Consider the following 27,955-nt stretch of genomic DNA (forward strand, 5'->3'; position numbering starts at 1 on the left):
GTGATCATGTGCTTGGCCATGTTAGGTTTGAAAATTTGGGAGCTGAGCTTGTATCCTCAGGCTTTGGAACCCAATGTCTGGTATAAGTCCGGCTTCCCCTGTTTCCTGGCCAGGTGACGCTGGGCAGGCCTTTTAAACTCTGAGCCCGTTTCTGTCTGGACTAAATGGCAGTGATGACAGTGCCTCCGTGAGAGCTGCTGGGAGAACAGCTGAGATCGGGCACAGGAGCTGTTGGGTGAGCCCTTGTAGCCCGTCTCTGGGTTCTCAAAGCCCACCTCTGTTTCTTGCACGGCACTTAGCACACCTGAAGTTCTCACGATTGGAAACATCCCACAAGGCCTTTTAGGATCGGAGCTAGGGGCAGACAAGTGCATCAGTTACAGACAAAAATCCCCCATCACGTCATGCTTAGCACCGAGTTTATTGAGCGAGCTTGTTGGCTGCGCTCAGTTGGGGAAAGGAGAGCTTTCCTTCACAGCATGCCTTGCTCCCGGGGTCCATCTCCAAGCGGGCTCAAGTGTGGAGAAAAGGAGGCTGTCGCCTGACAGGAGGCGAGCTGCCCCCGAGGTAGGGGCAGGAGGTGGGGGTGGAGGATACAGTTTGGGGGTCAGCACAGAACTGGCCTCAGAAATTCTGAAAGAAATGGCACCTGGCCCAGAGGGGAGGTGCTCATGGGCGTGGTGCTGGAGGCGGTTGCACAGGCCCGCTGCCAAATCCCAGAGACTCCCCAAAACAACAGGAAGAGTTCACTTTGAGGCTGCTGCTGGTCCCCTCAAGGACCTCTGCTCCCTGCCAGCAATCTCCTTGCCCCAAAGCATGCTGAGAAGAGTCCTTGTCCACGACTGCCCGCAGCTTTCCTCTGTCTGAAATCCTGGTTTGGCCTTTGTTTTCTGACTCAGTCTGTCAACTGATATCCACACGTGAGAAAAAAATTTGCAAGTAACGTACAGGTCTCTGAGTTACTCTCTGACACTCCCCCTGGGAAGCTGGGGAGGCAAGTGACCAGCCTGGTTGGATCCCTGGTTTCTCGAATAGCATGGGGGCCACCACGCTGAAGCAGCAGCAAGTGGGGTTCACTGGAAACATTCCGGGAACAGGCTACACGGGACCCCCACTGTCCTCGGGCATCCTCCGGCTCGTGGCTGCAGAGCCGACCTTGATTGACGATGGTGTCTGGCAGATGGCGGTCTGTCCCGGAAGGCTGGATCAGGCTGGTTAGCTAGGACAGGCGGATCCTGACCCTCACGCTGGAGTGGGTCACGAGGGCACCATAGTGCCCCACCCAGGAACGCGTGTCTCTTCCATACTGCTCAAAAGACACATAGCGGATGCCCTTGCCAAAGTTGGTAAAGACGTGGGAGACCTGTGCAGGGAAGGAGAGTGAGGGAGTGAGGCTCCACGGACTCCTCTTCCTCCGCAACCTCAACAGATGTTCCCCAACACCAAGTAGGTACCTGGCCCTGCTCCAGGCGCTGGGGATATAGCCGTGAAGAAAGCAGCCAAAAGATCGTATCCTGGCGAAGCTGAGTCTAGACTGTGACGCTGAAGACAGATGGGGGAAAGGGCGGAGGAAGTACTGCAGGAGGGTGGGATTGTAAAGCAAGGGCCCCACTGAGATGACGGAGACTTGAGGGGGCAGGGGAGCCAAGTGGGGGTCTGGAGTGTTCCAGACAGAGGAACAGTCAGTGCAAAGGCCCTGAGGTGGCGGTGTGCCTGGAGCAGAGTGACGGGAGAAGTAAGAGGTGGGGTCAGGGAGGTAGCGGGCAGATCGTGTGGGGCCTTTGAGATCGGCCACAGAAGGACTCTGGCTTCTGGCTTTTTTTTCTTTTCTTTTGGCCACGCCACTCGGCATGTGGGATCTTGGTTCCCCTGACCAGGGATTGAACCCACGCCCCCTGCAGTGGAAGCGTGGAGTCTTAACCACTGGACTGCCAGGGAAGTCCCTGGCTTCTGGCTTTTTAATCTTCTTTAATTTTTTAAATTGAGCTAAAATCCACCTAACATAAAATGTACCATTTAAAACTGTACAATTCAGTGGGTTTTTTGTTTATGTGTGTGTGTGTGTATATTCGTAATGTTATGCAATCATCACCACTAATTCTGGAACATTTTCATCACCCCAGGAAGAAAACCTCGAATCCCTTAGCTGTCACTTCCAATTCCTCCCTCCCCCATCCTCTGGCAACCAGTAATCTATCTGCTTTCTGTCTCTATGGCTTTGCTTATTCTGGAAATTTCATATAAATGCAATCATACAATATGTGGCCTTTTGTGTCTGGCCTCTGTTTCACTTAGCACAGTTTCCAAGGCTCACGCATGTTCAAGTGTGAATCTGTATTTCATTCCTTTTTATAGCTGCATGATAGGATGTTGGCTTTTGCTCTGAGATGTAGCCACGGAAGGGTTACAAGCAGGTGAGATCCGTGGTCTGACTCACCTTTTTTAAAAAATAAATTTATGGGCCTCCCTGGTGGCGCAGTGGTTGAGAGTCCGCCTGCCAATGCAGGGGACACGGGTTCGTGCCCCGGTCCGGGAGGATCCCACATGCCGCGGAGCGGCTGGGCCCGTGAGCCATGGCCGCTGAGCCTGCGCGTCCGGAGCCTGTGCTCCGTAGCAGGAGAGGCCACAGCAGTGAGAGGCCTGCGTACCGCAAAAAAAATAATATAATAAAATAAAAATAAACTTATTTTATTTATTTATTATTTTTGGCTGTGTTGGGTCTTCATTGCTGCACGCGGGCTTTCTCTAGTTGCGGCGAGCGAGGGCTACTCTTTGTTGCAGTACTCGGGCTTCTCATTGCGGTGGCTTCTCTTGCTGCGGAGCATGGGCTTTAGGTGCGTGGGCTCTAGACTGCAGGCTCAGTAGTTGTGACACACGGGCTTAGTTGCTCCGCGGCATGTGGGATCTTCCCAGACCAGGGCTCGGACCTGTGTCCCCTGCATTGGCAGGTGGATTCTTAACCACTGCGCCACCAGGGAAGCCCCTGACTCACTTTTTAATAGGAGCTTTCTGGATGCTGAGTCTGTGTGTTGGGTTGGGGGTGGGTGGGAAGAGATCAGGAATGGAAACCAAAAGACCACCTAAAAGGTTACTTTGATAAGTGAGGTATGATGACCATGACAGTTTAGGCTCAGGAGCCAGCCTGGGGTTGAATCAGGCCCTGCACGCTTTAGGGTGACTTCGGGCCAGTCACCTAACCTCCCATGCCTCAGTTTCCCCAACTCTAGAATGGGGATGGAGCAAGGACTTTGGTTCACTGCTGCATTTCTAGCAACTAGAGCATAGCAGGCACACAGTAGGTGCTCAAAAATGTCTGTTGAACAACGAGGCCATGGTGCTAATGAAATGAATTAATGGGTGAAACTCTTGGGCAGGCCTGTAATAAGGGTTCAATGATTGTTAGCTGTTGTTATAGATACCCAGCAGTGCTGAGAGCAGAATTTGAGCAGGGTGAGAGGTGGGTGTGCCTTTGGGTCAGGGAAGGTAGTCTGGACCCACCTGTCGGCAGCCTCTTTCAGTCCACTGAAGGACCGGGTTGGGTGATGCCGAGAACTTGACCACTTCGTTTTCGTACATGTCCAGGAGGCGGACCCGGAGCCGGTAGATGCAGCCGCAGTTCTCCCGGGCACCCCACCTGCCGGGTGGCAGTGAGCCTTGATAGCCTCACCACCCGCTCAGGTCTCTGGGTTGGGGAGGGCGACTGAGGTCTGGCCTCCCTGCACTTTGATGAGGTTAGGCCTGGGAACCTAGGGGGAGGAGCCTAGGTGCCCCTGGGGTGGAGCCAGGGCCTGGGGGAAGAGCCTGGGTGCTCCTGGGGGCAGATTCAGGAGGCTGTGGGTCAGGTGTATATGGATGGGGGTGGGGAGGTAATGGTGTTCTGGGGAGGAACCACAACCTTGGGGAGGAGCTTGAGGGTGTAGAAATCTGGGGGTTCTGGGCTCACCAGAGTTCCGCCCCTCCCTGGCTCTGCTACTATGAGAGCATCGCTTCCCCTCTGTCAGCCTCACTATGAAGGGGGCACAGTAGCAGTGCCAGCCCGTGGGGTCGATGGGGGTGTGAAATGACTCCCTTCTGCAGAACTGCTGCCACCACGGGGGGTTCTCCACTCACCAGTCGGCCACACAGATCTCGATCTGGGAGCTGTCGAGCAGCTCCTGCCACACACCCTCCATCACCAAATCCACAAGCTGCCTCTTGAAGCACCATCTAGGAAGGGGGGATGATAGGATGGGTGGGGGGGTAGAGAGTCCCATCATTCAAGTCAGCCCAGAAATCACCTCCTCCCAGAAGTCACCTCCTCCCAGAAGCCTCCCCAGACTACCCTGTCTAAAGCAGCCCATCAAGGTTGCTCTACCAGACAAGATGTATGATGGGCTGTGCAACCCCACTGGCCTCTCAGATCCCCTCCACCCTTCACTCTGCTGTGGACTCCAGGAGGCTGACTGTATGCAGGCCTGCCCCTAATATTTGTGGGGACCAGGACATGAATACAAATGGAGGCCCACATACTAGACATCTGAGCAGAGAATTCTGGGGTCTCCTCAAGCACCAAGAGGCCCATGGTCTAAGGTTGTGTTGCCTGTATGGAAGGGTCTCCCTTACCCTCTACTTCCTGTTGGGTCAGTCAATGGGAAGCTCCAGCAGCAGATAGAAGGGAGAAGAGAGTGAAATCAGGGTATTTATTCTCCTGGCTCCCTCCCAAGGGATCATCGTGGGACTGTTGTATTTCTCAACGAAAGGGCCCTCTCCACAGTGCCCTCTCCTCCCAGCCTTCTCTGTCTTCATGTTTCGGTAATTGCTTCCTCCCCTTACCCCTGCCAGGCCTAGGGGTGGTAAGGTCCTTTCCCCCCACTGTTACTAGCCTAGAGTCCTGTAGTATCTCTTGTGTTCTGCCTGCACCTTTGTAAACAGTCCTTTTCAAATTTCAATGTGCCATAATAACAGAAATAGTGATTTATCAGAAGAACTGATAAATTGACCAGAACTGAACAGAGTGCTCAAGGACAGACCTAGGTTTGTATGGGAACTTCATAAATGATAGAGGTGGCACCGCCATTCCATGGGGGAAGGGAAGGATTCTTTAGTAGATGGTGTTGGGAAAACTGGCTCAATATAAGGAGGGGGATAAAAAGAAAACTGGATCCTTACCGAACATCACATTCAAGGTGGATTAAAGATCTAAATGTAAAAGATAAAACTATGAGGTTACTAGAAGAGAGTATAAGAGAACACTGTTAGGATCTAAGGGTAGGGAAGGATTTTTTAAACAAAATTTCAAAAAACAAATTCTAAAGCAAAAAGATGAATTTGATCATATGTAAATACCAAATAACACCATGGACATAGTTAATGCAGATGGTAGAGTGGGGGATTTCTATAATGTCCAGGATGGACAAGGGACTGACAGCTAGAATATACAAGAAATTCTTGTATATCAACGAGAATAAGATATCAACCTTAACAGAAAATATGAACAGGCAACTTACAAAAGAGGGAATCCAAAAAGCTAACAAGCACATGAAGAGATGTTTAATTATTAGTAAACTGAAACATGCAAATTAAAATAACAATGAGATATCCCGTCACCCCTAATATACTGGTAACTACTAGAAAGCTAGATGCCACGAGAATGGTTGACTGTGGGGGCAGGGCACAAGGAAAATGGGTATGGGGTATGAGGATAGAGAATCAGCCAATCAAACTGTTTTTATGTCTTAACAGCATTTATCACCATCAGAAGCTCTGAAGTCAGACTACCTGGGTTCGAATCCCAGATCCACCATTTATAATAATGGTATTTGTATCATAGGGTTATTGCCAGGATTTAAAAATTTACATGTAAAGCATCTGGCATAGAGTAAGCCCTCTAAATGTTTATTATGTTTTTGTTTGTTTTTTTACTGTTTATGCGTTTAATGGCTTCCCCAACCCTACATCTAAAATGCAAATGAAAAAAGAGCAGGTTCCTGATCTTTCTGAATTTTCCTTGTGTCTCTGACATGTAAAACAGTGCCTGGTACCTGGTAGGCCCTTAACAAATATTAGCTGGTTGACTGACTGAACAAATGAATGTGCGAAGGAGAGGCTGAAAGTGGGTGAGGGTGAGGATGAGGACGGTAGGGTAGAGTCCCCCTCCCTCGCACCAGGGATCAAGGGCCACTCACTCGAAAGAAGTCACGAAGCAGGTCTGGGAAGGAGCGCCCGGCACCAGTATTAGGTTCTTTTCCACAGCCCAGCCATTCCCGCCGTGCTCCACCTCCCAGCCTCTGAAGCCCTCTGTGAGATATAAAAGGGTTGAACACCAGGAATTCGCCCGCCAGCTCGCCCCGCAGAGAACCCGCCACCACCTAGCTTGCTCCGCCCACCAGCTCCTCCCTCCCAGCAGGCTGTATTCGTGGTCCCACCCCACAACGGCGTCACTCAGCCCTGCCCATCCACTCAGCTTCTCCCCAGCCTCTCTAGGCCCCACCCCCTGTTCTGCCTCCCTTCACTCTCAAACTACTGGGCTTCAATTCTGGCCCCGCCCCGGGCTCCTTACACCACCGCTTCCGGGCCCCTCCTACCTTGGTCCCGCCCACTCATTCAGTTCTCCTCCCCACAGCCTCTCAATACGACCTTATATTTCTATGCAAGCTCCGCCCCTGCCAGCACCCAATCGGCTTCTCCCCAGGCCTCCCTGGGCTCCTCCCCCTTTAACCGCGCCCACCTAATCTACAGTTCAAGCATAGCTTCCCGGCCCAGTCCCCTGGATCCTTCTGCTCTGTCTCGCCCAGCCATCTTGGCTCGCTATACGGCCCACAGCCCCTGGCTCCTCCCACCCAGTTTCCCAAGAGCCTCGACCACGTCCCCTGGCTCCCGGCCCCGCCCCTGTCTGCTTCACCCTGGCCGCGCCCACTCACGCCACCTCGCCTGGGTCCCCAGGCCATGCACACGTCCTTTTGGTCTCTTTTTTCCCGCCCCTGCTGCTAGCCCCTGCCCCCGGCACCCACGCTCTCCGCAGGAGTTGAAGATGAGGTTGCGGCCGAGGGGCGCTCTCAGGCAGTAGCGCGCCAGGGCACAGAGCGGCAACTCTTCCTCGTCCTCGCTGTTGGGCGGGCAGCGCTGGGCCACCGCGTAAAGAGCGCGGCCCTCCGCGCTGCGGTCGCGGGCCAGCTGCAGCAGCCACACGGTGGGCCCGTCCACCACGTCGCGCCAGGCGCGGCACACTGGGCGGCAGCGCGTCACTAACGCTCGCGGTGGCACGTGGCTCAGCACCTCCACGAGCAGCTCCGGCGGCAGCGCGTCCAAGGCTATGGGCGGGTCCGCGGGCAGCCGCCGCCGCGAAAGCCGGGCGCCCATCTCCGGCCGCCAGAGTCCTGCAGGTCGAGAGGGGTCGGCGGGTCAGAGCAGCCCGGCCTCCCTCCACCTCTCCTTCCAGGACGCAAGTCCCCTGCGACTTGACCGTGACCTCACCAGGTACACGGGCGACCGGGGGACTGTCATAACCAAGAAAATGCAGCATCTCTTTCCTACCACTTGGCTCTGGACGGGGACCGGTTTCTCCCCACCTTTCCCCCTCAAGCAACAACCCCCTGGCCTGATCACGACCCCACCAGGACTGCTAACCACGACTTCTGTCTCTGGCCGGTGCACTTGCGTCTGGCTAAGCACTTTACATATGACCATATGCACACTGAAGACCCATGAGAAAAATCCACCGAGGAGGAAACCATTTCCATCCCATCCCCCAACCTGTCCCAACTCTAGGGCCTTTGGAATCCAGGACTTGTCCTTCAGCAAAATCTATTTCTTCAATCTCCTCGCTGAAGATTCTTGTCACATTTTTGCTCTACCAGAACCCAGCAGTCCTGTGGGCCTTCCAAGTGGGTAAATCTCCTTGCTCCCTGGTGCTGTTTCCAGAGATTCTCCCTCCATCCTCCCCCAAATGCCGCAGCTATGAATCTCATCATCAGGGTAGATCGTTTGTCACCTTGTCATCATCTGCTGACCCAGATGACTACCCCTCACTTCTCCATGATTTTAGCTCCAGGCTCACAGCCACTCAAGCTGCTCTTATCAACATTCTTGGTGATTTCCGTATCCAGGATGACGATCCTTCCTTCTGCCACCAGGCCTCTCTTGTTCCCTGACCAGCTGTTCTTCTAGCCCCTCCATCCCGTGGTCGCACCTACACCTTGTCTCAGTAACCACAGCCTCTTCAGAACCTCAGTCTCAGGCTTCTCACTCCCCACGCATCACCTCCTCTCTTTCCAGCTCTCTCCCTCCAGTGCCCTAGACCTACCCCCCCGACACACACACAGTCCTTCCAACCCACTATGATCTCCCATCCTTTGTCCCTACCTCTTTTTCACTGCCCCACACCCCCTCAAGTCCTCAGTTCTTCCTTCAGCTTAAATTCCTTGGTTAATCATTTAAAACATTCTTTGCATACACCCTTGCCTCCTCTGGCTTCTTCCAACGCGTGCCCCGGTTAAATCCAGCCCTCCACCTACCTGTGCCTGTACCCGCACAGTTTAAAGCAGCTGAAGAACAACACACAACTCCACTGGCTGGTCTCACTTTAAGTTTGTGCACTTGATGCTCAAGTGTACCCACAGTGCTGCCTGGCAATCAGATTACATTTCTCTTATCCTCTTGCTCTTCCTCTCTGTAGATAACTATTTCACACCTTCTCCCCTATCCCCAACACATCACACTTCCTTCCACCTTTTCACTCTCTCTTTGCTTCTTATTTATATCTTTTTTGGCCGCGCCGCGCAGCATGGGGGATCTTAGTTCCCCTACCAGGGATCGAACCCATGCTCCCTGCGGTGGAAGCATGGAGTCCTAGCCACTGGACCACCAGGGAATTCCCTCCTTGCTTCTTATTTTGCAGAAAAACTAAAATCGATGGGAAGTGAACATCCAGAGACCCCCACCGCCCCATGTACCACTGTGCTTTCCCCCCGTGACTGCTCCCACCCCAGGTCACCATCTCACAGTTCTCCCCTCTCCCTGCTGCACCTTCAGCTTCCCCCTCTGCACTGGATCGTTCCCGTCAGCTCGCACAGAGTCATCTCTCATTTGAAAACAAATTAAACTCCTCTTGACTCCACCTCCCCTTCCAGCTCTGACCCCATTTCTTTGCTCCTCTTTATAGTAAATCTTCTCCAAAAAGTTGTCACACTCACTGCCTCCATATTTTCTACTGATATTCTCTCTCAAACCTTCTCTAATCAGACTTTGCCCTCCTTCTCTACCCTGAAATGTCAAGGTCACCAATGACCCCCCCTTGGTGCTGAGCCAGTAGTCACTGTTCAATCCTCACCTTGCTTGACCTGTCAGCAGCACCTGACACAGGGAGGTGACGCTCTTCTCACTTGGCTCTGGGCCAGCATGTCTCTCTGGACCCCTCCCGCCTGCCTGTGGCTCCTAGTCGGTCTCCTCAGCTGTTCCTTCCTCCTCCCTCTGATTTCAGTGTCAGGGATCGGTCTTTTTTAAAAAAACAAATTTATTTATTTTTGACTGCGTTGGGTCTTCGTCGCTGCGCATGGGCTTTCTCTAGTTGCGGCAAGCGGGGGCTACTCGGCTACTCTTTGTTGGGGTGCATGGGCTTCTCGTTGAGGTGGCTTCTGTTGTTGCGGAGCACGGGCTTTAGGTGTGTGGGCTTCAGTAGTTGTGGCACACGGGCTCAGTAGTTGTGGTGTGCGGGTTTAGTTGCTCTGCAGCATGTGGGATCTTCCCAGATTAGGGCTCGAACCCGTGTCCTCTGAATTGGCAGGCAGATTCTTAACCACTGCACCACCAGGGAAGTCCCAGGGATGAGCCTTTGAACCTCCTCTATTCTCCATCACCTCTCACCTGGACCATTACTGTCTCCCTGCTCCTTTCCCCAGCTGTCAGGTGTGAACACCTGAGTCAGGTCCTGTCCCTGCCCTGCTCAGAGCCCTCCTGTGGCTCCACCTCACTCAGGGTCAGGGCAAGGTCCTCAATGCAGCCCACAAGCCCCACACGATCTGTACCCATCACCTCCCTGCCCTCATCTCCCCCTCACTCACTCTGCCCCAGCCACACCGGCCTCCACACCTCAGGGCCTTTGCACAGGCTGTTTCCTCCACCTGGAACCAGAGCATTTCTTGGCTCACCTCCACATTCCCTTCAATCTTTGCTCAGATGTCAACTTCTCCATGAGACTGTCCCTGGCCACATTATTTACAATTTCAGGGCCTCATGACCATCACCTCCTCCTCCTTCCCATTTTCTTACTTTATTCTTCCCTAAAGAAACCCACTTCACAGATGAGCAAACTGAGGCATAGCAAGGTGAAACACCTTTATTTAACAAGAACTCAGTGAATAGCTCAAGACCTAGTGAGAAACGCATTTCATTTCCCCATCAGGGCAGAAGAGCTTAGTGATGAAATGCTCATGCCTGGGTCCAGCCAGCCTGGGTTTGAGTCCCAGCTAAGCCTCTTGCCTCAAGGGCAAATCACTTCAACTTTTTATGCCTCAGTTTCCTCTTCTGAAAATGAAGATGTTAACCTTACCCACTTCATAGGGTTATTGTGAGGATGAAACGAATTAATATTTATTTGTAAAGCGCTTAAATAATCGCTGGTGTTTCATAAATAAAAGTGGTATTGATATAATATTAGACACTAAATTATGTTAGTTGCTATTATTATTACACACCATAAAAAGCTGGTGAGCAACCATTTAGCTACAATATTTTCATCTGGTGACATTTACTGAGCCCTGACTAAACCACCCGTGCTGAGCATTTAAGCTGGATCATCGCACTGAATCCCATCACCGTGTTTTAATGTCCAAAACGATCCTTGGAGGTTGCCCTGGGTTAAGAGGCTTCAATGATCTAATGCTTGTTATACTATCTAATGCCAGTAAGTGCTCCATTCATGTCAGCGGTTACTATTTTGAAATAAATTGATTAAGGTCTTGTTAAGGATTAAGGCTCTATCAAGCCAGTGGTCCGTGGACGTGGCACAAAGCCCGATTCCCCTTCACCCCCGCAACAGAGAACTGAAATTGTGGAGACACGCTTTAGAGACTAGGGTGTGCTTTGCCCCAGGTGGTTATTAGCTGCATTAATAATTAGCTGCAATTTACAAGCGAATCCACCAGCTTGCCCGGTATGGATGTGTGCCGATCACTGGCAAACAGGGGATCCCTGGAGCTGGGGGTGGTCCCCTCACACAACGAGGGCAGCCAGACTTCACTGAGGGGCAAGGACCTTCAAGTGATGTACCATACGAGCCCTGGGTATTCAAAATGCTTGTGTGTGATGCTCTCCTGAGGACCACGAGGTGCCCTGTAGCCAACATGTCCAACACGGCTGAATGCCAACGACTGGCTGGGTCAGAATGGCACAGCGCTGCCTGCTGCTAGGGTGTTTGGGAGTGTGTGTGTGTGTGTGTGTGTTTGGTGGGGAGGATATTGTATTGGTTGTCACAGTGACTGGGGGATGCTACTGATATTCAGTTTCCAGGGACCTGTGATGCATGGCAGACATCTTCCCCAGATGGTTATAACAACGTATGCAAACTGATGTGCTCTTTTCCAGGAATTGGTCATTCTCCATTAAGGAGTGGCGTCCACAGCCCTCCCCTTGACATGGGCAGGCCTTTGGGATTGTTTCGCCTTTCAGAGCATTGCAGAAGTGATATTGCTAAGGGATTTCAGAGGCTGGGTCAGGAAAGAGGATACAGCCTCTGCCTGACTCTCTGGGGATGCATGCATGGGGAGCCGTGAGTCCAGTGGTGTGCTCTTAAAATGTTTAACAACTGGCTCTGTAGGGGAAAAAAAGAAAAGAGTCTGGGTGTGTAACGTTTGCTGATTTCTGTGGTGTGAATACACCTTCCATGGCTGACAGCAAGCTACCAACACGACGTCCCTGGACTTTGGCGTTGGAAAGAGCTGTCCACAACGTGCTTCCAGGATCCGGTGCGAGCCAGCTCCAGCACACCACGGCCTGAGTCACCATGTAAGTCTGGCTGCCCTGAAGTCGTCACATTGGAGATACACCGGGAGATAGACATGCTTGGGAGCCCCAGCTGTTTGGGTCTCCCCATCCAAGGTGCTACAGAGAGGAGTAAATGAGCCCTCAGATGACCCCGTCCCAACCACTGCCTGATGGCACCTGCACTAGAGCCCCTGAGAGCTGCTTAGCTGAGCCCAGTCAATCCCCAGAGCCGCCAGAATAATAAAGGAATGGTTATTGTTTTAAGTCATTGCATCTTGAGTGGTCTGTTACGCAGCACTCGCTAAATGTAACGATGCTCAGTGACCTGTATTTCAGGGGACAGGTACCCCTCACAAAGGGTGGCCAAGAGAATTCCAGTCAGCATTAAAAGTTCCATCTGGAATGGATAAAGGAGATGTGGTCCATATATACATGGAATACTACTCAGCCATAAAAAAGAATGAAATGATGTCATTTGCAGCAACATGGACGGACCTGGAGCTTCTCATACGAAGTGAAGCACATCAGAAAAAGACAAATACCATATGATATCATTTATATGTGGAACTAAAATATGACACAAATGAACTTATCTGTGAAACACAAACAGACTCACAGACATAGAGAACAGACTTGTGGTTGGTTGCCAAGAGGGAGGGGGGTGGGGGAGGGATGGACTGAGAGTTTGGGATTAGCAGATGCAAACTATTATAAATATTATAGAATGAATTAACCACAAGGTCCTACTGTATAGCACAGGGAACTATATCCAATATCCTGTGATAAACCATAATGGAAAAGAATATAAAAATGAATGTATATGTGTATAACTGAGTCACTTTGCTGTACAGCAGAAATTAACACAACATTGTAAATCAACTCTACTTCAATAAGTTAAAAAAAAGTTCCATCTGGGCAGAGGAACTGCCTTTAGAAACATTTAGAAAGATTTTTTTTTCTTTCTTCTTTTTTTTTTTTTTTTTTTTGTGGTACGCGGGCCTGTCACTGTTATGGCCTCTCCCGTTGCGGAGCACAGGCTCAGCGGCCATGGCTCACGGGCCCAGCCGCTCTTCGGCATGTGGGATCTTCCCAGACCGGGGCACGAACCCATGTCCCCTGCATCGGCAGGCGGACTCTCAACCACTGCGCCACCAGGGAAGCCCTCTTCTTGTTTCTTGATCTGAGGGCTGGTTACATGTGCGTTCGTTTGTAAAAATTCATCAGGCTGTACAGTTTGTGTACTTTCTAGAAAAGGTTTACTAGAAACGATAACAACAATAAAAACAGAGATGGTAGTCCATGGAAAGGAACCAAGGGATGTCCAAAAAGCTCTCCCCACTGTTATCAAACAAAAGATAGGATTATTATTATTACTATTATTTTAAACTATGGAATGCTTCACAGATTTGCTTGTCATCCTGGTGCAGGGGCCAGGCTCATCTTCTCTCTATTGTTCCAATTTTAGTATATGTGCTGCCAAAGTGAGCACGATAGGATTATTTTTAAATTAAGGACCCCATGAGAGTATTAAGAGGTAGCTTCTCTCTCTCCTCAGTGGTTCCTCCAATCAAGTAGGGCCTTTTTATAGTGATGGAAAATTTTGCACAAAAATACCTCCGTGACTCAGTGGTGATACCATTGCCATGGTTTGGTGGCACATACTTATAATAACCATTATTTATGATTATTTTTTATGGCTCTAGGGACTGACTGGGCTCAGCCAATCAGTTCTCAGCGGCTCTCATGCAGTGGTCCTCAGGCAGGGGCTGGTGCTGGGTCACCTGAAGGCTCATCACTCTGTCGAGCACCAGAGGTGGGGACTCAAACAGCTGGGGGCTCCCCAGCATTTCTCCGTCTCTACGTGGTCTCCTGCTAGCACATACTTTTCCCTGAGTAGCCAGCTTTTTTTTTTTTAATGCTTTTTGCCACATAAAAGTAAACACTTTATCTTCTTTGTTGTTGTACAAATCACGATGATGGAATTGTCCTTCTCTCTCTCTTTTTATTTGGCCGTGCGGCGCAGCATGTGGGATCTTAGTTCCCCTACCAGGGATCAAACCCCGGTACATTTTGGTACTTGAAATATCATGTCGTTAACTTTTGTTTTATGAATTTGGAAGACTGAACAGTTACTGTGAATAGTAATATTTCAGTATCGGTCTAAAAAAATACATGGGTATTGTCCTTGTCTCCCTTTCTTAGGAGTCAGTGTTTATCCACTGTATAATTATTTCAGCTTTGGGAATTTCCTGGCAGTCCAGTGTTAGGACTCGGAGCTCTCACTGCCGAGGGCGTGGGTTCCATTCCAGATCAGGGAACTAAGATCCCACAAGCTGTGCAGCGTGGCAAAAAATAAAAATAAAAAAATTTTAAAAGTCAGCTTTTCTGTATGCTTGAATTCGCTTCTCTGTATCGTTGAATTTTTTCAGAATATAATCATGGGGGTAGAAAAGACCCAACTGCCAAAGATTCAGTGTCTGGGCTTCCCTGGTGGCACAGTGGTTAAGAATCCGCCTGTCAGCGTAGGGGACACAGGTTCGAACCCTGGTCCAGGAAGATCCCACATGCCTCGGATGCCACAACTACTGAGGCTGCGCTCTAGAGCCCATGAGCCACAACTACCGAGCCCGCATGCTGCAACTGCTGAAGCCCGCATGCCTAGAGGCCATGCTCTGCAACAAGAGAAGCCACTGCAATGAGAAGCCCGCGCACCGCAACGAGGAGTAGCCCCCACTCGCCGCAAATAGAGAAAGCCCACACGCAGCAACGAAGACCCAATGCAGCCAAAAATAAAATAAATAAGTTAAAAAAAACAAGATTCAGTGTCTGTAAAGCCTATTAGGACCCTCTACCGAGGGCAGGGAGCAACTGAAGGTTTCCAGGATCCTGGGCTGCTGCTCCCAGCAGGATAGCTGATGGTCAGGAGCTCCCACTATGGAGGCAGACGATCAACGTTCAAATCCTGGTTCTGCCTCTTCTTGGGCAGGCCATCACTTAGGCATGTTGCTGGCCTCTGAGCCTCAGTTTTCTTGTCTGTAACACGGGGATAACTATTGTTCTACCTCAAATGATGGATGTGAGCAGTGAAGGACAAATATCCCTAAGCCATGCCTGGGACTCAAGGAATAACTCTCAATGGTCATAAAAGAGCTGTAGGCTTTCGCCCTTTGGATGAGGATTTGATAATCTGAAAGAATTAGGAACCTAGTGAGATGCTCTCTGTGGATCCCCCTTGGGGAGAAGGGAAATGGGAGAGGGGGTGGGCACACATCTACCTCATCACCCTTTCAAAACTCTGCCAACTACCCAGGGCACCCATGTTGCACTTGAATTCCTCAGGGAGAATGCATGAGCAAACCACCAAGCCAAAGCCAGAAACTACTTCCAATAACACCCCATGGAGAGATATGCACCTGCATAAGCTGGGGAATCTTGGTGGTGGGTTTTGTGGTGCATTTCTGCTGTGTGTGTACACGTACATGTTCCATTTATATTTGCACACAGGGAGCCCTGTTTCCCAGAATGGATACCTTTTTAAAAAAATTACCTTCATGGATGTATAAATTACATCCAATAAGATGCACACATTTCAAGTGTACAATTTGTGTTCTAACAACTGCGTACAACTGTACAACCATGCCCACAGCCAAGATGTGGGACATTTCTTTCACTCTGAAAGGTTTACCCCTTCCCAGTTAAGCCCCACCTCCATCCCCGCCACTAATCTGCTTTCTGTCACTATAAATTCGAGTTTTCTCTTCTAGAATTTCATATAAATGGAATCATATGGTGTGCCAGTTATTAATTTATTTCCTCACAGCTCCAAGTTGAGAAATTGGAATCTGGGCGTGTAAATCTTTTCCCTTTGCCGGCTGACATGTTAAATATTTCCAGTAGAGGGAGCCAGAGAGGCATTGCAGGAGGAAGTAGTGTTAGATTCTGCTGCACAGCAAAGTGAATATGCATACATATATCTCCGTATCCCCTCCCTCTTGAGCCTCCCTCCCACCCTCCCTATCCCACCCCTCTAGACGGTCGCAAAGCACCAAACTGATCTCCCTGTGCTATGCGGCTGCTTCCCACTAGCTATCTATTTTACATTTGGTAGTGTATATATGTCCATGCCACTCTCTCACTTCGCCCCAGCTTCCCCCTCCCCCCACCCCGTGTCCTCAAGTCCATTTTCTATGTCTGCGTACTTATTCCTGCCCTGCCACTAGGTTCATCAGTACCTTTTTTTTTTTTTTTTTTTAGATTCCATATATATGTGTTATTTGCAGTAAGGTGGATGGACCTAGAGTCTGTGATACAGAGGAAGGGGTTTTGCTTCCCACTTCCAGACTGCCGGGATAGGCAGCTTCTCCTGCCCCATTCCCAGGCGTACATGCATGCTTCTCCAGTGTCGGGCAGTCAGCAGCATCCTTCAGCCAGCACCCTCCCCTGGCACCCACCTCAGCTGGTTTCCTAGCTGAGTGCCGCTGGTGAGATACTTCCTTGGGAACTGCTTTCCCTGGCATCCTAGAGGACTGACTTCTGGCAAGTACCAGAGGGTGGATTTCCAGCAAGTTCTACAGGTGCAGCACCAAAGGGATTCTTTTGCCCTTTAGTGAGCCATCTCCAAGTGTTCTCCAAAAACAGCAGGGATTCTGGGGCTGCCACGGACGGCCTGGGACTGGCATCTTTCTCCAGCTCTCTGTCTTAGATCTTAGGGGTAGTGGCTGCTCCTTGTAGTTGCTATTTCTATATTCTTTATCATTCTCTTATTTCTTAGCAGCTAATCCCTCTAACTCTAATCCTCTGCTATAATTAATAATTCTGTATATTAAACATTCTCCCTTCAAATTCCTGTGTGGTTCCAGCCTCCTGATTGGACCCTGACTGATAACTACAGAATGTGCCCCTGTGTCTTCTTTCCTTCAGCATCACATTCTGTGGTTCAGCCACATCGTTGCATGTATCCATCAGTAGTTCACTCCCTTTTATCACGGAGTAGTATTCCATTGAACAGGTTAAACCACGACCTGTTTACCCACCCAGCATGATGGACATTTGGGTTGTTTCCAACTTGAGGCTATTATGAATAGAGCTTCTATGAACATGCACACACAAGTGTTTGTGTGCACATATGTTTTCATTTCTCATGAGTAACTATGTAGGAGTGGAATTCTTGGATCACATGGTAAGTGTGTATTTCACTTTACAAGAACACGCCCGATCGGTGATCCCATCAACCATGTATGAGAGTTGCAGCTGTCAGCACCTCGTATTGTGAATCTTTTCAGTTTTAGACAGAACGGCTTCCTTTTGATGCCCCGGGGAGATTTTCCTCTACCTGACATCCTCATTTATTAATTTTTTTTTTTTTTTTTTTGGCTGCCCCTTGCGGCTTGTAGGATCTTAGTTCCCCGACCAAGGACCGAACCCGCGCCCTCAGGATTGGAAGTGTGCAGTCCTGGACTGCCAGGGAATTCTCTCCCTTATTAATTTTAACTCTTGACTCTGAACTGTGGTGCCAGTGTTGTTTCTAACCTGTGACAAATGGTTACAGAAAAACCATCAATAAAACAAGATTGAAAATTCTTTGCTTTTGGGAATTATTTGCATGTACAAAGATCTGGTGTGTCTTCTCCTTTAAGAAGGCAGACTGAGCTATTGATAATCAGAGCCTCTACTGGCCTGGAAGAGTTTTTAGGTAGATTTTTAAAAAATGGTACCCTTTCTGGGTGAATGCAAGCCGGGGGTAGCAGGGCCTGGTGATCAGAGCAAGGGCTGCGTTCAAGCCCCCGGCTGGCCTCATAATAATAATAGCTAGTTCTGTGCTAGAGGCTCTCAAAACAGAATCCCAGGAATCCCAAGTTCAAATGCCTACAAGAGACAGGCAGTATCCAAAGTGAGACCAACTGGGTGGAAGCAAACCGGAGAGAAGAGCCCAGGCTGGAGGCTGTGCCAGTGTTCACTGGGGCTGATTTATTGCCCAGTAGGAAGGTGGGCCCAGTTCGGCTACATTTTCCAGTTTGTCAAGTGATTGGAAATCCCTGTTTTTATGTGAAATCACCCAATTTTTAAATGTTAGCAGTGCATTTAAAGAAAAAAAATAAAGAACAGTGTGGGCCAGGTGAGACAGATCTGCAGACCCAGGAACTGATTGCGGGCAGCCTTTTGTGGCTTCTGCATTATCCCAGTTGATCTTCACACCATGAGGAAACTGAGGCCCAGAGAGGTGAAATGAGGCACAAAAGGTCACACAGCAGTCAGAAGTGGAGTGGCGATGGGAATCTGGGCAGTCTGATCTCCCTCTCAAAGGGCATCCTCCCTATGTACAGCAAAGAAATTAAAAAGCAAAGTGAACAGGAGGGAGACCATCACCAAGAAAGAAATGTTGATAAATTTCTGCAAGACAGAAAGCAGAAGGAAGTGTAGGGGCTAGGACAGAACTCAAGGTGGGGACAATGGAGCCTCAAGGACCCCCAGAGGCTCTGGACCCAGAGTTGAGGATCCAGAGGGGCCCAGGCTGTGGTAGAAGTGCAGGTCAGGAGTCGAGAGGGCAGAGGGAGGACAGAGGTTAGTCCATCTCTGAAAAACTGTGCCTGTTGGTTCCCTGTTCCCTCACCTTCCTCCCCCACGCTTTGCCACACAGATCTCAAGCTGCCCAACATTCACATACAGGAAAAACAAAACAATACTGGATGACTGTTCTTTGAAAACATTGCATGAAGCATCCAGGAAGAGCCCAGGCTGCTGGTGCTCCTGAGATAGCCTTCCCCACTCTGGCATCTGGGAGTGAGCTCCCAGCAGCCTGGTTTCCCCCAAGTTATCACTGACAAGTGCTGCCTCCAAACACAGGGTTCTCAGTCATACCTTCAGCTGGGCAAAGAGGCCAGTGGGAAACCAGGACCATATTTACGAAAGCCCCAAATTTCATACCAGTTACTTAAATAAGTCACCCAGCCCCTTGTTCGTTTGAAAATGTGATTGGACAAGCAGGGATCACCAGATGCTTAAAGAAAACCAGCAGCCTGAAAAAGAACCAGTAAGATAAACATGCAGGGCTTCCCTGGTGGCGCAGTGGTTAAGAATCCGCCTGCCAATGCAGCAGACACGGGTTGAAGCCCTGGTTCCTGAAGATGCCGCGGAGCAACTAAGCCCGTGCGCCACAACTACTGAGCCTGCAAGCCACAACTATTGAGCCCGTGTGCCACAACTACTGAAGCTTGCATGCCTAGAGCCCATGCTCCACAACAAGAGAAGCCACCGCAATGAGAGGCCCATACGCCGCAATGAAGAGTAGCCCCTGCTCACCGCAACTAGAGAAAGCCGCGCACAGCAACAAAGACCCAATGCAGCCAAAAATAAATAATAAATAAATTAATTAATTAAAAAAAAAAAAGATAAACATGCAGAGCAAAAGTGAACTGACCCCAGAGGTAACAGAGACAGTTCAGAGGGCCAAAAGAATGTAAAGGAAAAGAAAAACCCTAATTCGTACACTCAGGGCCGGCTTCAGGCTTCACGGGTGTGTGACCTTTGGAGTTGTACTTAGAAGGGCTCCATGCCTGTTTAATGGTCTGCTACTGCCAACCTGAAATTCTTAATCGTTTTTGAACAAGGGGCCCACATTTTCATTTTGTACTGGGCCCTGCAAATTATGTAGCTGGTCCTGAGTACACGTAGATTTGAGAAGAAATTCAAAGCAAAACAAGAACAGCATACTAAAAAAGGAAGAATGTCTTTTAAAAAAAAAAGGAAGACTGTCGTCAAGAAGAAAAAAAGAATTCCAAGAAATAGATGGGATGAGTTAAAAACAGGAAAATCCTTCTCTCAAAAGAGAAAAAGTAAAGCTATTTAAAAGAACTGCAGGAAAAACAAAAAACTGTTTAAGAAAGTCATGGCACAAATATGATATACACTAAGCCATATCCATGTTATATCCATTTAATAACGTACAAGAAAAAGGAATCCATTTGACCTGGAGGCTAGGGGCATTCTCCTTATACTAGCTCTGTTTATTGGTTCTCATGGGAAAAATATTGTTTTTGTTTTATTGAGATATAATTAATATTGTGTAAATTTAAGATGTACAGCCTGTTTTTTGGTTTTTTTTTTTTTTTTGGCCTCAGCACGTGGCTTGTGGGATCTTAGTTCCCTGACCAGGGATTGAACCTGGACCCCCGGCAGTGGAAGCAAGGAGTCCTAACCACTAGACAGCCAGGGAATTCTCCAGCCTGTTGATTTGATACATTTATATATTGCAATATGATTATTTATTAGCAATGCCTTTATCACTTCACATAATTATTTCCTTTTTTGGTGAGAACATTTAAGATCTGGTCTCTTAACATAAAGATTGTCTTTTCAAAAAAAGACAATCTTTTGGATTGTGCTAGGAAATCTACATGCAAAAAGATGAATTTAGGCCTTTACCTCACACCATACACAAACATCAACTCAAAATGAACCAGAGACCTAAATGTAAGAGTTAAAACTATAACATTTTTAGAAGAAAACAGGAGAAAAATCTCATGATCTTGGGTTAGGCAAAGATTTCTTAGATACAATACCAAAAGTAGGATTCATAAAAGAAAAAATGGATTAATTAAACACCATCAAAATTTTAAACTTTTGTACTTCAAAAGACATCATTAAGAAAATGAAAAGACAAGTTATAGATTAACAGAAAATATTTGCATACCATATATTTGATAAAGGACTTGTATCTAGAATATATAAAGAACACTTAAAATTCAATAATAAGACAATCCAATTTAAAAATTGATGAAAGGGGCTTCCCTGGTGGCGCAGTGGTTGAGAGTCCGCCTGCCGATGCAGGGGACGCGGGTTCGTGCCCCGGTCTGGGAAGATCCCACACGCCGCCCAGCGGCTGGGCCCGTGAGCCGTGGCCGCTGAGCCTGCGCGTCCGGAGCCTGTGCTCCGCAACGGGAGAGGCCACAGCAGTGAGAGGCCCACGTACCGCAAAAAAAAAAAAAATTGATGAAAGATTTGAATACACATTTCACTGAAGAAGATATACAAATGACTAATAAGCACATGAAAAGATGCTCAACATCATTACTCATTAAGGAAATGCCATTTGAAATCACAATGTGATGCCACTTCATGCCCACTAGAATGGCTATTGTCCAAAAGACTGGCAAAGGACAGGGAGAAACTGGAACCCCCACACACTGCTGGTGGGAATGTAAAATGGTACAGCCTCTTTGGAAAACAGTTTCTCTAAAAGTTGAACATTAAAAAAAAGAAAAAGTTAAACATAAACTTACCATGAAACCCAGCAATTCTACTATTAGGCTATCTACCCAAGAGAAATGAAAACACACGTCCACGCAAAGACTTGACTGCAAAAGGGCATAGCAACATTATATCTTCGGAAACAATCCAAATGTCCATCAACTGGTGAATGGATAAACAAAATGTGGTATAGTCATACAGTGGAACACTGTTCAACAATAAAGGAATGAAGTACTGGTACGTGCTACAATATGAGAATGAACTCCCAAACAGTATGCTAAGTGAAAGCACCAGACACAAAAGATCACATATTGTATGATGGATTCATATGAAATGTCCGGAAAAGACATACAGAAAGATTAGTAGTTGCCTGGGACTGGACATGGGAACAGGAAGTGGTCACAAATAGGCACAAGGGATATTTTGGAGGTGATAGAAATGCTCTAAAACTGTGGTGATGGCTGCAAAACTCTGTAAATTCACTAAATCACTGAATTGTACACTTAAAAGGGCTGAATTTTATGGTATGTAAATTGCACTTCAATAAAGCTGTCCAAGAAAAAAAAAAAAAACCCAAACCCAGCAAACTTTACAGTTAAAGCATGTAAGACTTAAATAGTGTAACAGAACAGACTGTAGAAGTAATCAACCTTGACAGTGTGAAAGCAAGTGTACAACTGACAAAAGATGGGAAAGGAAAAGGTGGGAGGAGGGGAAGCCAAGACGCTTCTCTCACTCACTCAGTATCATGGGAATCAAAAGTTGCCAGAATAAGAAATACAAGTGAAGCATAAAATTTTAAGTTACAAAGGTAAATAAGAAATGATCTTTTAAAAAGTACAATTATTAAAAATTAGTGGAGCGAATACACAGTGAGCTAAACACCATCTTTCATAGCAGACAGTAATAGACCATACTGAATTTCCCTATTTCTCTGTCATTTTCACTGTCATCCCCCTCTCAGTTATTCAGCTGCTTTCTGGGCCACAGCATGGGTGAAATGGGAGGCAAAGTTACTTCTGATTTTGGTATATTCTAGTTTAAATGTCATGAATATCATGCGTATTAAAATCAATCAACCAACCAGCCAACCAGTGCAATGTCACCATAATTTACTTAAAATGCCACTAGTGAGAACTCCCATACACACCTGATGAGAGTAAAAATTGGTGGAACCACTTTGGAAACTAGTTGGGCATTTTAAATTTTATTTATTTATTTATTTATTATGTGGCCGCACCACAGGGCATGTGGGATCTTAGTTCCCCATCAGGGATTGAACCCACCGCGCCTGCAGTGGAAATGCGGAGTCTTAATCACTGGACCGCCAGGGAATTCCCTAGTTGGACATTTTTAATTTATTTATTTTTGGCTGCATTGGGTATTCGTTGCTGCGTGCGGGATTTCTCTAGTTGCGGTGAGCGGGGGCTACTCTTTGTTGCAGTGCACTGGCTTCTCATTGTGGTGGCTTTTGTTTGTTGCGGAGCACGAGCTCTAGGCGCACGGGCTTCAGTAGTTGCAGCACGTGGGCTCAGTAGTTGTGGCTTGTGGGCTCTAGAGCACAGGCTCAGTCGTTGTGGCGCATGGGCTTAGTTGCTCCACGGCATGTGGGATCTTCCTGGACCAGGGCTCGAACCCGTGTGCCCTGCATTGGCAGGCGGATTCTTAACCACTGTGCCACCAGGGAAGTCCCAAGGCATTTTTTTTTTTTTTTTTTTTGCTGTACGCGGGCCTCTCGCTGTTGTGGCCTCTCCCGTTGCAGAGCACAGGCTCCGGACGCACAGGCTCAGCGGCCATGGCTCACGGGCCTAGCCGCTCCGCAGCATGTGGGATCTTCCCGGAATGGGGCACAAACCCGTGTCCCCTGCATTGGCAGGCAGACTCTCAACCACTGCGCCACCAGGGAAGCCCCCCAAGGCATTTTTTACTTAAGTTAGAAATGTGCCTTCTCCATGACCCAGCAATTCGACCCCAGAGCCAGGAAACACATACTAGGATATTCACGACAGCATTGCCCCTAACAGCTTCAGCCTGGAAATGACCCAGGTGCCCATCCGCTGTAAGGTGTATAAACAAATTAAGGCAGTCACAGAATGGGATACTAAGTAGCAATAAAAAAGAGTTAACGACAAGTAAACACAACAACACAAATGGACCTCAAAAGCATAATTTGGGGTGAAGTTGCCAGACACAACAAGTCACTCAGAGTGCGAGTCCCAGGACAACCAGACAGCTGGGTGGCCTGGGGCAGTCCTGCCTACACCTAGTGTCCCAGGGTAATTAGGGTCATTGTTAATAGTGACCCCTATCACTTCCAAAATTCCCTGGTTTAGATGATAAATTATATACTCACACCAGTGGTTCTACTCTTAGAAAGTTTACAAACAAGCTAAACCAATGGATGAACACACATATGAAAAGGTACTAACACCATATTAAAAAAACCAAGCAGGGAGACGAGCATTATAAAAGTCGGAACGCTGGTTCCCTCTGCGGGGATGGAAAGGGCTACTAACCAGAGGAGCATCTGGGGGCTGGTAATGTTCTCCTTGTTGACCTGGGCGCTGGTTATATACTTTATAATTATTTGTTAAACTGTACATGTATATTTTATGTACTTTTCTGTATGAGTGTTATATTTCGCCATTTAACAATTATTAGTGCTATCAGTGAACACCATGATTATTTAAGTCAAAGAAGGAAACAGTCGCACTGCATCTTAGTGCAAATAATAGTTCATATTTGTCGATGCTTTCTTTGTGTAAGGCATCCTGAGAAATTCTTTACGTGCATCATCTCATTCCCTGGAGGCAGCACTGACATTTCTGGGGCATCACAGGGCTAGCCGGGGACATTGGTTTTGGGAACTGCTGGTGACAGCCTGCAGAGGAGGTGGCACTGGGGAGAGGTGAAATGTTGCCAGTTCCACATTCAGTCAGCCCCAATTCAAACTTCTTCGTGAATTTGGGCATGTGGCTTTCCCTCTCGAAGCGTAGATTTCCCCTCTGGGAAGTGGGAAATGTGCAGGTCCACATCTCCCGTCCACAATCCCTAAATCCAAAAGCTCTGCAAACCAAGTCTTTCACAGACCCATTTGGTGGCAGAGCTGCCTGGAACTGATGGAAGGTTTTATTTATGGTATGAACTTGCATTTCACTGAAGAAATATCAGTGTGTTTGGTTACTCTCCAGCCCCACCAGGAATCTTATCTAAGGTACAGGATGGTTCCTATAGCTTAGCCTCATAGTCACTTCCCAAACGCATTGGGCCTCAAAAGTTTTGGCTAAGACACTGTGGACTTGTAGTAACTCTCACTTCTCATGGTGATGGGGAAATTCAGTGAGATCAAGGCCTGGCCCTCGACAAGTGTTAGCTGCCATTGTGAACGTTGTGACTACGATTAGCACTTAAGTCCATCTATGGGACTGGAGTCTGTGGCTGCACCTCCTTATGTCAGAATCACGCAGCCATTAAAACCATGACTGGAGGAATGTGGGCTAAGGGGATCCTTAGGGAGTAACGAAGCACAGCAGGACATGAAACTGCAGCAACGGCAAGGTCAGAGCCATTCAGTGAATTTAAAAACGGCAAGAGAAAATGCCAAGTTTGGGACTTCCCTGGTGGCACAGTGGTTAAGAATCCGCCTGCCAATGCAGGGGACACGGGTTCGAGCCCTGGTCTGGGAAGATCCCACATGCTGCAAAGCAAATAAGCCCGTGCGCCACAACTACTGAGCCTGAGCTCTAGAGCCCGCGAGCTACAACTACCGAAGCCCACGCGCCTAGAGCCCATGCTCTGAAACAAGAGAAGCCACTGCAATAAGAAGCCCGCACACCGCAATGAAGAGTAGCGCCCACTCGCCACTAGAGAAAGCCCGTGTGCAGCAGTGAAGACCCAATGCAGCCAAAAATAAATTAATTAAATTTAAAAAAAAAGAAAATGGCAAGTTCAAAATCTATCTCCAGAAAAAAAAAGGAGTAGAAGGAAGGGCTCAAGAGCAGTGATGATGTTATGAGTAGTTATTCCCAGGTGAGCAGACCATGGTAGTTAAGAAAAATCCTTCACAAAATACTAACAGCTAATGTTAACTGCACTCTAACTGCTCTAGGCATGTGGAAAGTGCTTTACAAGATCTCACAGAAGGCCCCACAACAACCCCATGAGGCAGGCGCTATTTTTCAGCTGGGGAAACTGAGGCTTGGAGGAGGGAAGCAACGGACCCAAGGTCGCCTGACAGGCAAGCAGGTCGGGGATTTGAACCTCAGTGTGGAGGACTCCAGGGTTTGTGCCACTGTGCACGTCTTCATCTCTGAGTTTCTATACTGTCTTACTTTATTTACATCAAATTTTACCATAAAAATGTCACCGTACAGAAAAGTTGAAAAAAATAGTTAAAACGAATATCTCAATGTGCTCCATATTTTGCCATATTGGCTTTCTCTCCCTCCCTCTCTTTTGATTAACCTTTTTCTTTTTTTGATGGTCTTGAACCACATGGCATTTTATTTGAATTGCATTTTACATTTTCTGTCTTGGTATGTTGTGACTCCAGAGGACTAGCTACTGTTGCCAAGGCAAGATGACTTTGGGTAACTTCAGGGATCCACCGGGTTTTTGCTTGTTTTTTAAATTATTTTTTATTGGAGTATAGTTGATTTACAATGTCTCTTTTGATGAACTATTAAACATGCATCTTCTAAGAAAGAATAAGGACCCTCTATAAGTCTATACTAACATTTAATCCACTAAGAGAAATCCATTCTACCATCTAATCTTCACTCCATGAACACTTTTTCCCATTGTCCCAAGGTCTTCTGGAGCTGTATCTTCCTAACAAAGATGGGGCTCACACTCTGCTGGGGGTGCTCATGTCTCTCTAATCTCTTTTAATCTGAAACACTGCCCCTGCCTTTTCCATTTTTCTTAAAGAGATTATATTTCTTTTATCATAGGAAAAAACTAAGGCAGATTTTTCTATTTGATTTGTGAATCATATGTATAACTTGACTGGATTGAAAAATTAGCATTTAAATAAATATAAATACTTTATTAAAAATATTTTAGGGACTTCCCTGGTGGCACAGTGGTTAAGACTCCACGCTCCCAATGCAGGGGGCCGGGTTCGATCCCTGGTCAGGGAACTAGATCCCACATGCATGCCTCAACTAAGAGTTCGCATGCCACAACTAAGGAGCTCGCATGCCACAACTAAGGAGCTCGCAAGCCACAACTAGGACCCAGTGCAACCAAACAAATAAATTAAAAATATGTATATTTTTTAAAGTAGATTCCTCAGTCAGGCCATACAAAAATGGGAGTCAACAGATTATATACATATATATATATAACAAATATATATATATAGTTATATATAGATATATTTAATGGAACAAGAAAACAAAAGTTTACAAAAATTATTTCATGTTACAAAAGTGCCAATAGAGAAACTAAAAGGAATGTCATGATTATTTAGGAAGGAGGGAAACCGTGGAGCTGATTGATAAACTAAGAAATAACAATGGAAGAATTTGCTTTAAAAATGTGTAAGTAACTACCAGAGTAATAAAAAGCAGAGAAAGGTTTAAAACCATGCACCACGAATCACAAGTTACTTTTGCCATTTCTGAAAAGTAATTTAATTACAAAGTTTTAAAACTGGCTGCGGGGGAGGGTGTCCTGTTTAAACGATTGATATTTCATGCAAAGCTTTCTCCCGTTTGTCTTTTGTTCTTGTGTTACTGGGACATTTAAAAAATTGTTATTATTTATTTTAAAAGTAGGTTGGTAATATTGTAAATTTGAATATTGGTAATATTCAAAATAAGGGGTAAACAGCTGCTGTCTAAAGTTGAAGGATCAAGATACGGAGTGTTAACAAATATTACTGAACACTGCAAAGGTTAACTTAGAACAAAATTTAAATTGGGTGGAGCGGCCGCAGCTAAAAACATACTGTGCCCAAGTTGCTAAATCGAGAAACGGCGCTCTAAGATCTTCTGATTCACAGATTTTTCCGCCAGTCAGAGGAAACAAAAACCAGAATTGGTAAAAAGTGGTCTGGCCTTTCACCAGCTGCTGCGAACACGTGTTGGTCGGGTACGTTTCGGAGGGGGATTTATTTAATGGTGGCCTCCGCGGGCCAGCAGCCGAGCGGAGAGGCGAGAGCTTTAGAGGACTGCTTTTAGCAAAGCCCTTTCCGAACGATCTGGGGCTTTCAAACGTGCGATTGTGTAACTCTGGACTTAAAGGGGCAGAAGCTGGCTGGGGCAGGCCGGGAAGGGGCACTAGGGCGCAGGACTCTCGGGACACGCCCCTCCGGGCAGGGCCTGGGGCGGAAATCCTTCCCGGGGCGCCTCAGCCGCGAGTGGGGACGGGACACCGGTCCCGACCTGGGTCCCTACCTGTCCCGGCGCTCACCTGGCGGCCTGCTCGGAGGCGGCGGCGGGCTAGGATCCCCTTCCCCACCCTGCTCAGAGAGGCAGTCGGGGGGCTCCCCGGGAACGGCCGCGCCCAGGGAGCCCCGGGACCCGCGCTCTGGGCAGTCGGTCCTCTCCGGGGCGGACGGCTGTGAGATCCCGCGGGCGGGCGGCTGCGCGAAGCCGCAGCGAGGGAGGGGCGGGGTCTGGGAGGTTGTAGGCGCTGGGAGGAGGGCCCAGCTGCCGCAAGGCTGGCGGGGAGGAGACCCAGGCCCCGCCCTCGTGCATCTCGGGGCCCGCTCCTCTGAGAGTTTACATTTTCTCCACGTGGTTAC

At 48.0% G+C, this 27,955-nt stretch overlaps 2 protein-coding genes and 1 non-coding gene across 14 annotated transcripts in view; all 3 read right to left on the reverse strand.

Moving 5' to 3' along the window:
* Positions 1 to 402: 402 nt before the first annotated feature.
* Positions 403 to 27,813, reverse strand: LOC101279216 (F-box only protein 17). 12 transcript variants are annotated; one of them, XM_033430992.2, is made up of 9 exons: positions 27,622 to 27,810; positions 6,990 to 7,355; positions 6,165 to 6,276; positions 5,149 to 5,208; positions 4,603 to 4,635; positions 4,111 to 4,206; positions 3,499 to 3,634; positions 1,455 to 1,542; positions 403 to 1,363 (listed from the first exon to the last, which is right to left on the reverse strand). In XM_033430992.2, the coding sequence occupies exons 2-9, from the start codon at positions 7,336 to 7,338 to the stop codon at positions 1,311 to 1,313; spliced, it is 927 nt and encodes a 308-aa protein (XP_033286883.1). In that variant the 5' UTR covers positions 7,339 to 7,355; positions 27,622 to 27,810; the 3' UTR covers positions 403 to 1,310. The 12 variants fall into 12 exon arrangements, 11 of the variants coding, with proteins under 11 accessions (XP_033286883.1, XP_033286893.1, XP_033286882.1 ...); XR_004483957.2 differs by having other exon boundaries at positions 1,326 to 1,363; positions 3,499 to 3,653; positions 27,622 to 27,813; XM_033431002.2 differs by lacking the exon at positions 1,455 to 1,542 and having other exon boundaries at positions 27,622 to 27,806.
* LOC117201849 (U6 spliceosomal RNA) lies at positions 13,341 to 13,447 on the reverse strand. The gene has a single exon (XR_004483977.1). It is a non-coding gene; the product is annotated as a U6 spliceosomal RNA (small nuclear RNA).
* The window catches only part of LOC101281156 (F-box only protein 27-like), a 28,065-nt gene continuing 27,711 nt past the window's right edge, over positions 27,602 to 27,955 (reverse strand). The window contains exon 7 of the mRNA XM_004271383.1: positions 27,602 to 27,826. Coding sequence (XP_004271431.1) covers positions 27,602 to 27,826 — 225 coding nt within the window. The remainder of the gene's footprint in view (positions 27,827 to 27,955) is intronic.

This window comes from Orcinus orca, chromosome 20 (assembly GCF_937001465.1).
Source record: "Orcinus orca chromosome 20, mOrcOrc1.1, whole genome shotgun sequence".
NCBI classification, from domain to species: Eukaryota; Metazoa; Chordata; class Mammalia; order Artiodactyla; family Delphinidae; genus Orcinus; species Orcinus orca.